The sequence below is a fragment of the Eleutherodactylus coqui genome, chromosome 13 (assembly GCF_035609145.1).
Source record: "Eleutherodactylus coqui strain aEleCoq1 chromosome 13, aEleCoq1.hap1, whole genome shotgun sequence".
Lineage (NCBI taxonomy): Eukaryota > Metazoa > Chordata > Amphibia > Anura > Eleutherodactylidae > Eleutherodactylus > Eleutherodactylus coqui.
In genome coordinates this window covers 36,493,585-36,506,099 of record NC_089849.1, presented here as the reverse complement: position 1 = coordinate 36,506,099, position 12,515 = coordinate 36,493,585, and the positions used below count along the sequence as shown (strand labels likewise).

General features: G+C 42.3%; 1 protein-coding gene across 1 annotated transcript in view; it reads right to left on the bottom strand.

Moving 5' to 3' along the window:
- Positions 1-8,548: 8,548 nt before the first annotated feature.
- The window catches only part of RAB5C (RAB5C, member RAS oncogene family), a 37,493-nt gene continuing 33,526 nt past the window's right edge, over positions 8,549-12,515 (bottom strand). The window contains exon 6 of the mRNA XM_066587318.1: positions 8,549-12,333. Within this exon, the coding sequence (XP_066443415.1) occupies positions 12,218-12,333 (116 nt within the window). The 3' untranslated portion in view covers positions 8,549-12,217. The remainder of the gene's footprint in view (positions 12,334-12,515) is intronic.

Genomic DNA, 12,515 nt, shown 5'->3' with positions numbered 1-12,515 from the left:
GTGCTGTCAGTAGCTACATGAAAATCATGATCACTAGCAGTGTGTTTATATAGAGTATTTGAGTAATATCAGCAGCTTGCAGAAGTTATCTCTAATGTTCAATTACATTTCCTCTAAAACAAAAAGGCCTAGAAGTTTGAGGAGCTATATAGTCTATCCTTTTAACTTTCATTTGTTGGAGGGGGCAGTCTATTTATAAAATCACGTTACTCTTTTTCTTAAATATAATATATATAAGGGGTTCCGAGGACATTAAATATCGATTACCTATATTAAAGTCCTGGAAGACCTCTTAATAGAAGATGGGTCTGACTCTTGGCAGCTGATCTAATCAGCTGTTTGAAGGGGCCGTGGAGTGACCCTACCATAACTTTGAAACAGTTTTTGGCAAAAATCAAGATAGAATTTCGTTTTAATGGGGTTGTGCCAAGTTATAAATCTCCCATACATTATGATCAGTGGGGGTCCCAGCTGTTGGCCCCTGAGTGAATGAAGCAGAAGTTGCACAGGTACTCTTCTGCTCAATTCACTTCAAGGATAGCACTGGTGACTGCCGAAACTATTGAACTCAGTAATCTCTGGCGTTGTCAATAAAATGCATGGGGAAGAAGTGCAGCTATGTAACCCTCACTTTATTTACTTGGGGACCAACCGAACCCCTATTTTCAGGATAGGTGGGAGCCCCAACAGTCAGACCCCCACTAATCATAAAGTTATCCCCTATCTTAGAAAAGGTAATAACTAGAGATGAGCGAGCATACTCGCTAAGGGCAATTACTCGACGAGCATTACCCTTAGCGAGTCCCTGCCCGCTCGAAAGAAATGATTCGGGTGCCGGCGGAGGGGCGGGGGAGAGCGGGGGGGAATGGAGGGGAGATCTCTCTCTCCCTCTCTCCTCCCTGCTCCCTCCTGCAACTCACCACTCCCCCGCGCCAGCAGCCGAATCTTTTCTTCAGAGCGGGCAGGTACTTGCTAAGGACAATGCTCGCTTGAGTAATTGCCCTTGGAGAGTATGCTCGCTCATCTCTAGTAATAACTCTATAACTTGCCACAACCTCTTTAAAAGGTATTAAGCAAGGTCATATCCGCAAAGCCTGTAAGTCGGTCCGTATAGAGCAACATGCACTCTATTTGACAATGTATGGCATTGTATAATAGAAGTATTCTCTTACTAAATCAGAGGCACACGAAAGTACAGTAAGGGCCAATAGGAGGCTATGTTAACTCCACTGTAAATCTCTACAACACAGATCAGGTCAATGCAACAAAATATCAAGAAACCGTCTGCCTAGCCCTAGCCTAAGGGTACGAGCACACATTGTAGAGTAAAGGCCCATTTAAACACAATGATGATCACTCAAAAGCAGTCTGTTGAGCGATAATCGTTGCATCTAAACGCGTTGCCATCGTGCACTGTTTGTTCATCGCTCATTTCTAGCCAGCTAGAAATCAGCGGTGAGCCTCATCAGCGCTGCAGCAATTCTGCTGTGTGTGAAGATGGTCTTCGGCCGCTATTACACAAGTGCCATTGACCCTTTCCAAGCCACTGTCTGCCGTCTGAAGGCATTATATGATTTAAGGCTGTACAGCTCCGATGTTGGATGATGTCCGTCGGAGTTCTCTTACTGTATATTTCCAGCCTCTCTGCTGTCGGAGCCTATCCAACGTGTCACCTCATGCAGTACTGGCTTTAGCTAGCATATAGCTCCGTTGTATAACGGCAGAAAAAGAGTAAGCCCCCTAGGAAAACCAGGATAGAAATTGGATTGGAAAGGGTCAATGCTTGTTTAACAGCGCTACTTGTCAGGCTGCACCTGCAGGTAGAGCCCGGCAAATTTTCGAGAAAATGGAAGCATGAGCAGCAGCCGCTAGCACTCATCTAACAGCAGCCTAAAAAGCCCTTTTCTTTTCTTGCTAATGGGTTAATAAATAAATGATTTTAAACGCAGAAGAGTCTTCTTTAAGCAGCAGACCGCATGGATCCGAATCGATTGCCAGGCTCTACTCTTTCTGCAAAACACACCTTCTGTAATGATACTTGAAATCCAAAGTGTGAATGACTTCTATGGCCGGGAGGCTGAAGCGCCCGGAACCCCTGACTCAACACTATTTATAACCCCCCAGCTGCCCCTCTTATTGTACAGAACATCATCTTCTGGGGAAGCGGAGTGTTGTGGGTTTTATTACACAAAATGCCCCGCTGGTCATTTCAGTGACATGATTTCTACTTTGGTGAGGAAGTGCTGGAGGCTAGATCAATAATTAATGAAGACATCGCTGAATTAGATCTCCGACCCCAGCTGGGGACATCCAACAACAGCTAAATGTCTTATGTGGAACTGGTGCTGGAAAGAGAAGTGTAGCTTTCATCATCACAAAAGCAATCTTTGCTCGCATTAGCACCGTGTCACAACTGATCTGTGTTTCTTATTGGGGAAGTTCAAATAACGGGAAGGCTTAAGACGGCTTCACACGGGCGAATTCACATACACACTACGCGGAGGATAGAACCCCTTGATTTCAATGGGTGCATTCACACTTCCATATTTTGCATGTGATTCCGGTTGTGCAGGAAAAAAATAGAACATGTTCTAATTTTATGCGTATTTGCACACCAAAAGGTTTCTGTAGAAGTCAATTGGGGGTGCACATGCGTGAAACACTGCATAATTGCACAGGTAAAGAACACATCTACTACTCACTAATTAGACCCCACTTACACCGCAAGATTGTTCGCTTGGCGAACAAGACGGCTGTTTTGCATAAACAAACAGCTGCATTGTTCTCAGTGCTTACAGCTCATATCCTGCTGTAAAGTACCAGTGGGACACGAGTGGAAAGAATCTTATCAGCGCTGCCGACTGTGATAACAGCTTGCATCGCTGATAAGAGTTCCTCGTTCAGATCTGGAAAACTAGAATTGAGCAAGCAACACATCGTGCACGAAAAATGCACAATGTCCGTGCATTTAGATGCAGCAGTTATCGCTCAAAAGATGGCTTTGAGCGAATTTTGAGCGATAATCGTCATGTGTAAGCCATTACAATTGTTTGCTATACGTAAATAAACATGCCTTACCGGTGAAAAACTACAGTAAAATACGCCGATGTGTGCCTAAAAGAGCGTCGTTCATTCCGCAAAAAAAACCCAAAACCCATGCTACACTTATGCCACCAAATTGCATATACGCTGGTATGAAACCGGCCTTCGGATTCACCAACATCACGCTTGCCAACGTGCGGGTTTTCACACCTATAAGGGGAGTTTTTCATTTACAAACAACTCATCACTTTTGTGAGATTGTGGTCCTCATGTGTGTTTCACGTACGTCAGTGGTTCGCAAGTGTTTTCCACTGATTTCAATTAAAAACTTCCCACTCGGATGCACAGCGCACAGTATGCAAGTGCCATGCAATTTTTTTTTTTTTTTTTTTTAAAGGTCCCATTGAAAACAACCGTCAAAAAATAGAACATGCTGTGATATCGCGCTCGTGCGATGTACGGGCGGATGAGAGACATTTTCCTGTCACTGAGGTTGTGATCCTCCGGCGCGGCTTTCAAAAGAATGGATCCTGCCCGCTAGCAGAATCTAAGGTGCATAGTGGCCAGTCCATTCCATGCAAAACTGATGTTGGAGGAAGCCAGGATCAGACATGTTGTAATAAAGTGCAGAAGGGGCATCTACTTGTCACTGATCCTGCCATGGAACATAAATGAAAGCCCGCTTTAATTGGGTCTTAAAAGTGGTTTCCCACAACTTAAAATTACTTTACATCCACTCTGACCTTCCTGGTTGTTGCTGACCAGGTCATGTGACTGTTGCAGCCAATCACTGGCTCTAGGAGGTCACTGCTCTGGCCAATGATTGGCTGGCACAGTCACATGTCCTGGTCAGCAACAACCAGGAAGGCCAGAGTGGATGTAAAGTAATTTTAAGTCATGGAAAAACCCCTTTGCGCTAGGCTTCCCAAATACGGTGGTTTGTAATGTACTCAACTGCACAAATTCTTTTCTGAAGAATTTGTAGAACTGTCTATTTTACTATATCATTAAGTCACTGAACCCCCCCCCCCCCCCCCTCACCTCACCTTTAATACCTCAGAACACACTTCCCTTTACCACCCACATAAGAAATGGAAATTACACTAGAAGTGGAACGAAGCATACACCCCCTTGCAGGGCTTTTGGGAAACCCAGAGATAGCTCTTATTTCTTAACCCCTTAGTAACAAGGCCTGTTTACACCTTACTTGGTCATTAAGTTCTGACACCAAGTTTATTAAGTTTTGCTATTTTTGTACACAAAAAAAAAACAACTTTTTAAAAAAAAAGATTTGCTTTCATGTCGCCGCATTCCAAGAGCCATAATATTTTTATTTTTCCATCGATGGAGCTCTTGGAGGGCTTGCGTTTTACGGGATGAATTCTAGTCTTCATTTATCCAATTTTTGGGACATAAAACATTTTTATAACTTTTCATTCCATTTTTTTTTTATAGAGGCAAGATTAACAAAATTTGCAATGCTAGCACGTTTACTCTATTTTTAATGGCATGCACCGTGCAGCATAAATAAAATGCTGAATTAATTCAGCAAGCCAGTGCGATTCTACCACTACCAAATTCACATAGGGTTGGTTTGGGTTTTTTTTGCAACTTTTTAACTAAAATGTATTTGTTTATTGCTGCATTCAAAGACCCCGAACATTTAAACTTTTTTTTCTCAACGGTGCTGTGTGAGGTTGTTTTTTTGCAGGATGAATTGTACTTTTTAATTGTACGATTTGTTGATCACTTGCTGTTATTTGTAAGACGAGAGGCACAAAATTAGCCATTTTCACCATGGTTTTTATATTTACTTTTCATGGCGTGCACAGCCTCATATGTGATTTACTATTTTACATAGTTAAACGGGGACATGTACGGTTTGGACATTTTATCTTTTTTAAACTTTAGCTTTTTATTTTTGTCCCATCAGGGGACTTCAGTATAACCATATTTATCATTCAAATATACTTCAGTATAGTAGTGCAATAGAAAACCTATGGAGGTCAGACAGAGGTTAAGCCTCATAGGCCACTGTAGCTGGCAGACCCAAAAGGCTATATCCAAGCCTCCGGGTGCCATAGCAAGCCATCATCATAGCCTGTGATTGCTGTATAAGCGATAAGGTATGGCAGGACAAAAAAAAAAACAAAACACTTTTTTGTGCTGTCATATTCGCATAAAAAAAAAAAAAAAAAAAAAGGACAAAAAAATCCCACATATTTGGTATTGTCGCGTCCGTAACAGCGCGTAGAATAAGTTGCATATGCTTTTAACTCTGTACGTAAAAAAAAGTGTTAAAAAAACCTGCTTAAAAACTGAGGCAAAATGCTAATTTTTAGCATTTAGCTTCCCTAAAAACGCAATAAAAGTGATCAAAAAAGTCGTATGTACCCCAAAATGGTACCAATAAAAACTACAGCTCATCTTGCAAATAAGCCCTCCCAGAGCTACATCCATGGAAAAAAAAAGTTGCAGGACTTACTTTGAATGCAGCGATTTAGAAGAGAAAAAAAAAAACTTCCAAAAAAAAAAGGTGTTTTATTGCAGAAAAGTAGAAAAACCAAAAAAAGTAAGAATTTTGGTATTGTTGTAATCGTACCAGCCCGCAGAAAAAAAAAATGAATAGTGTCATTTATGCTGCATAATTAACACTGTAAAAAAAAATCTATGGCAGAATTGATGCGTTTTTTCTCACTGATCAATATATATATAAAAGTTTTACAATCTAGTCTTATGTACCCAAAAATGGCTCCAATAAAAAACTACAGTTCGCCACGCAAACAAGCCCTTATATGTCTGCATCGCCAGGAAAAAAAAAAGTTATGACTTTTGAAAAGCAGAGATGAAAATCTGCCAAAAATCATTTTGTCCTTTAACCACTTAAGGACATGGCCTATTTTGGGCTTAAAGGTTAATAAAAAAAAAAGAAAAAACCACAGGCGTTGAGCTTAAAAACACATCTTGTGCGTCTTTGTAAAAAGGGATTGCGCCTGCAACTACATTTTTCACTACATTCATTCCTCCCACACAGCAGCCACCACTTGAAGTAAACTAGTTGCTCTGGGCTTTGAGGTGCTGCTTCATCCTCCTTATTCAACTGATCTGGTAAACTTAGACTAGCAATCATTTTGCAATTTGAAGAAACCTGCAACTGAGGAGGCGACCTCACACTGCAGCGGCCACCTCACACTGCAGCGGCCACCTCACACTGCAGCGGCCACCTCACACTGCAGCGGCCACCTCACGCTGCAGCGGCCACCTCACACTGCAGCGGCCACCTCACACTGCAGCGGCGACCTCACACTGCAGCGGCGACCTCACACTGCAGCGGCTGCACCTTGTTTGTCACCCAACCAAGTTAATTATATCTGCATGGGTTCAAGTTGTAACATAAGTGTATATCTGAGGGGGCTATGCGAAAACTAAATTTTTTTTTGCTCAATATCAATTTTATTTCATTTTTCTTAAACCAAGGACTTGTCAACACCTTCTATGGGTTCATGTGCTGTCAGAGTCTAATCTGTTTTCGGTTCAGGCGGCGCACAAACCGAAAATATGCTCCTGTGCCTTTGGCCTTATGCTTAGTGAACACTTGCTGTAGTTATGGGTTCCACCTACGAGACTGAGGTGTAACTTGCATCAGGCAGCACATGGACACACCAGTCTGTGTGCTGTCCAACATATACAGACCTAAGGCATCCCAATGCATGTCTTTTTTTCCCCATCCATGATTTGGACAGGGATAGGACACACCCTGAGTTTTCATACATGCTATCGGACATGTGGAGAGAAAAACCCCACAAAACCTACCTGTGTACAGCCCGATAGGCTACAAGAGGCGTTCATTAAAGATTTCCCCTGACCAACTTCTATTTAGTGCAGGATGCTGAACCTGCACATGTGTAATGATATAAGTCTCTATAGGTTAGGTGCCAATTTGCAACTCCGAACTGATAACAGTCCTCCTTTGACAGGTGCTGAAGTGGTGCGAGGTCTGATAATGGACTCAGTGGAATACAGGGCAGTCATCAAGTTCTTTACTTGACATGACGCACACCAAGGGAGACGGTCGCTGAGATGAAAGGTTTATGGGGAGGATTCTCCATCCTATGAAGTAGTCAAGAACTGGCAGTCAATTCAAATGGGGTAAGACTTCGGTGGAAACCGCTCTAATTTCAGGGTGAGCGCACTCTATCGATGAAAACACCACCCACCAAAGTCATCATGTAACCATTTAAGACCTAGCCCAAAATGTCAAGATTAGTGTGTTGGGGTCCATGGGGGAAAGAAAAAAAAAAATCACCCCCAGACAGTCTTCATATGCATAAGGTATCGTCTCGTCAGGTTTCCCCCGGATGCTCACACCTTTCCAGAAGCAGGACCAAGTCGGATGCTCCAAGGCTCTTTTGACAATGTGCCATAGAAACCAGAAGGGCTTTTCCAACAGACTGATGATCACACAGGATGAAAGCTGGGTCCCTATGATCCAGAGACTAAAGTCCAGTCGATGCAATGGAAGCACCCGGACTCACTGCCTCGAAAGGCGGCATGTGCCGGACCCTCAGCAGGGAAGGTCATGGTCACAGTCTTTTCGGACCAGCACAGTCTTGATGAATTTCCTAGCAAAGGGTGCCACGATTACTAGGGCATAGTATGCTTCACTGCTGCAAAAACTGCAGGAGGCCATAAAAACCAAGAGCAGTGGCATGCTTACCAAAGGTGTCCACCTTCTGCAAGACAACGTCCCAGTTCACAACTCACATGGTGCCCAGACAGAAGCACGCTGCTGCAGGTGTGAAATTCTACTGCATCCCCCTTATTTACCCGACCTCACACCATCAGACTTCAACCTCTTTCCAAAGTCACAACGTGGCTTTTGGATTGACCTGTCGACTTCTACCTGCAAGGTGTTTCCAGTTGCATAAAGAGATGGGAGAAGTGTATGTCCCTATGTGGCACCTAGGTAGAGAAGGACTAAAAACTGTGGCAAGTTTTGTTGCTCTCAGTCCACAGGAAGTGGGTCAGGGGAAATCTTTAATGACCACCCCTCGTATAATGGGGTTATAACTGTATGCATGGTCAAAGAGGGTGATCTTCCATGCTAAAAAGGTGTTTGCTAGCTATACACGTTAAACATATGTATGGGATAATATTAAACATATGTATAGGATAACATATCAGATATCCAAGAGGAGAGGTGCTTCATAGTTTTCTCCCCTTCGTACACTCAGATGGTTATCATCAACTATGAAGTAGGGGGTCTCCAAAGTAGGGGACACTCCAACAGCAATACCTTCTCTAACCATACATACCAGTCATATAAGATAATGTAGGATTGATAACATCTGCCAGCATAAAGCATTCATGCCACACAATACAAAATCTCGTACAGTCCACTTTGGTAAATTCCCTTTTTCTTGAGAAAGAAAAACAAAAAAACTTTGTATTAAAGATTTCATAGTAAAACAAAAACTAGCTTTTACATACAGAAGAGGAAACCATGTACATGTTGGTACGTACTGTATTATCAAGATATACTGATTGAGTACATATTGCAGAAAACATACAATACAAAATACAGAAAAGAAAAAAAAAATAGGAGTTCCCATCCCCTTAATACTCAATTTATTTGGTCAAGTGATTGGGCTGAGAGACAAAGACCCCTCAGGTTGCCTTAGTACTTCACAAATCTGTTTCACAGCTCCCCCAATAAAAGTGATTCAATAACGGCACATACACAAATTGAACAGGTGACCTAAATCGCATAGTGGTGGACAGCAGAGTCATTACCTTACTGGTCAAACCTCCAAAAGCAGGAGAATAGAACGCCATTTCTCTTACGCATGTTGGGAGATTTGTAGAGATCATCCAATGTAGTATTAGTGAAGTCTGACCTAAACGGGACATTTTCCTGCCCTTGTGCAAATTATACCAACAGGGATTAAAGCACTTGGGCCTCCAAGTACAGAAATAATTAATCTTCTGATATGTTGTATTTATTGTCTATTAATATGCTTAACACAAAAGTCACTTTAAAAAAAAAAACCCTTTAAGTAGGGCTCTATAAACTGAGCACTAGCCGTGTTATACGAGTCCCAAAAGGTCCTGGCCAAATACATGGTCGTATTTGTTCCTCATTCTTAGGTCCGTGTATGTAATGATCTGCTTCGGTCCCTAAAACATCCTCTAAGGGAGCGAGGACACATTGTAACATGTGAATTACTACACAAGGTAAGGTGCTCAGTTTATACAGCCCTCCTAGAGGGCATACATTGCACCGTGGCCCAGGTTAGTACTGCAATCCAAGTCCTATTCACTCAAAAAAAAAAACCCCTGCATGTAGTACCAACACAGGCCACTGTGCTATGTATGGCGTTGTCTGCCTTCTGCAGCAAAACATTTATAAGTGAGACAACCCAACCCCTTCAAAAGATTTAAGTGGCAAAGCTTTCATGTTCTGATAACATGGAAGAACAGGATATAGTGACAAAAAAAATAAATAAACCGTCCACTCATACTAGACCAAGACCTCACCCCTAGCAAAACTCCTAATGCTAGAGAATGCCCTCTTATATCAGGATTCTGATTGTGTGACCAGGGAGCAATTCTTCCTCCCCCACCAAACAAAAAAAAAAAGCACAAAAATGGTCAGAGTAAATGGCAGTCCAGCTTAGATTTGTTTTTCATTTTTTTTGCTTCTAGCGCCAATAGTTTTTTTTTATTGCAGTGGCCATTTCCATCAATTTTTCATGTAAAGTTTGTAACTTAAAGGGAACCCGCCATCCATTACAGAAGCTAGAAAATTCAAAAGAAAAATCCAGCTCACCAACCAACTTCACACCACGTACCAAGCACAGAAGTGTGACCAATTACAGGCAGAAAGGTAGCAAAAAAGTCCAGCTCAGCCAATGAATGCATAAAATACCGATCTCTCTAGAATATTTAGATATTAAAATGACAACCATAATGCATTGTAGATGGAAAAACATTCACTGAAGTGTTTCTGTTTCAACCAGCAGCCTTAATGGTAGCCACGAAGGCTGCGATTATTGTTGCTGTTTGCATCAGAAACAAGTCAGCGCTGATTTTACATCTACGATGCATTCTGGTCATTGACAACTAAAGATTTTTGTTTCTAATAAAAGCTAAATTGTAATATTTTAATGCATCTATTTGGCCAAGCTGAATCCTGGGGAGGGAAGGGGGGCTGTCAGAGTGCACGCCTTCCGAAAAAAGTTGAGCTGGCAGTGTGCACTGCAGGAATGGTGGCCCGGGTGAGTAGAGAGACCGCACCACAGAGTCCACATCATCTAAACTAGAAGCACCACAACTTACTTTATGGTGCTTATTGTTACCGACAGGGCCAGGCTCCCTTTAAAGGGGTTATATCTAGGAGGAAATCCCACCCCCTACCTCAAGACAGTCTCCGAGTGGTGGAACACAACAAAATAGCTACACTTTCCAACCTTGGCAGGTGTTTACTTCCAGCTGTAAGGCAACGACATCCAATGGGGCATGCGACTGCCGCAGGCTAATCACCGGTTTAAGGGAAATTAAGATAGCCTGAAGTCACATGGTCCTGTTGTCAGAGCCATCGCTGGCTCACTGAAACAAAGAAGTGACCAGCAGGCGAGGAGTGAGAATTTTTTTTTTTTTTACATTATTTCACTACTCTGACCTGTTTGCAGAAAAAAAATAAATCACCCCTGGATAAAAGTTTGTAATTGCATGTGTTTCATCAGCAGCAGCCGCCAAGCAGCAGATAGGGAAAAAGGTGCCATCAAATAAGTGAGTCCAGTTTTGCAAAAAAATAAAAAAAAAAAAGTATAGATCAACGTTCCCTAACTCCAGTTCTCACAACCCTTCAACAGGTCGGGTTTTCAGGTTTGTCAGTGCCTCAGACACTGCCACAGGCACTCTCTATAGGATATCCTCTAATCATGACCTGTTGGGGGCGTCGTGAGGATTGGAGCCTGGGGGAAAACTGACAAAGATGAATGCTAACCGCTGTATGGCAGATGGGGGTTTGGCTGCCTCTTCCAAGCTCTGTTCACACTTGCATTTTCCCACTTTTCATCAGGGGTTCTGGTGACTTTGACAAGCAGAAAAGTATACTTTGCGGTGCTTTTCTTACCCTCCGAAGTACCGAAACTCGGAAGAAGTCAAGAGATCCTTCAGAAATGGTTGAAAAATGAAGCCCCGATAGCAGCCATGAGCCCGTCGCAGACAGGAAGCCATGACGCTAGTAAGAGCGGAACCTTACCTTGTTTACTAAGAGCTTTGAGTCTAGATAGAGTGTAATCCATATAGATTTTGCCTTATGGGAAGAGTATAAGAAACTATTACAGAAGGGGCTGCCGAAGTAACATTCCCCAATGATATAACATTCCAGGAGTCCTTTTGATTCGTCTCACTTTTTCCCCCCACAGGCCTTTGGATTAACATAATTTAAAGGCATCCTGTATTAAGGGGATTAAACAGTTGAAAGAAAAAAAATATATATATTCATATACACTCCATACATATATGCATGTCAATGTACACAGCGTTCTGTCCTTACAATATACGGTTTAAGAATGATCTTATGAACAAGGAGCTCATCAGAATTTGATTAGAAGCGTCGCCCATTTCCCAGAACTTTAGAAACAAAGCTTGCCCCTTCCCTTCTCACAGCCGTCACACCAAGCCCACAAAACCGGAGGAGGGAGAACAGGAGGGGGAAATAGGAGGAGGTTAAATCGGATCATAGTTCGTATTTATATATTTATAATATATATATTAAAAGTGACTTAAGACTTAAAAATTGAATTAGTATTTATACAAGGAAAAAAAAAAAAAAAGTGCAGGTGGAATGAGATATCCAACAGGAAGGACGCCGATCAATCAGAAGCTGGAGTGGTGGTATAAATGATACGATACAAGTCACAGAGCCCGTCTTAGCCCCTCCAGAACCAGGGTGGTCATACTGATTCTACAGGGGGCTAAGTACTGATTAGGCTTAAAGTGGATTTCCAGTCTCATCTTTGTTGGTTTTATTGTTGGACATTATTTTTTTTTTTTTCAAATTTGACATTTTAGGTTGTAAATCTCTATGTTTTGTTTCCCCTCTGCCCGCCACCAGGTGATGAGCGATGAGGAAGTACACGGCGGTGGAAACGGATAGAACGTTAACTCAGTTGCTGCAGCACTGGCTCCTAGCAGGGGGGTTGTTTTCTTGGAGGTCCACGCCCCTGTTTCTTCCAGGGGCACCTTGTGCACTTTGTGGTTCATTCTTCGGCAGTTTCTTGGCTGTAGATAAGAGAAAAGAAAAAAAACTGTTGAAAAACATTCTGCACAGGAATGTAAAAATGTAGGTTTTGCTATACTTAAGCCCAGATGCATTTTATTACTGGGTATTGTGTATGTTCTTCAATTCAGCCTTGTATTGTCAGTGCAATATGTTGGCCTCTATGCTCCATTGGAATCTATAT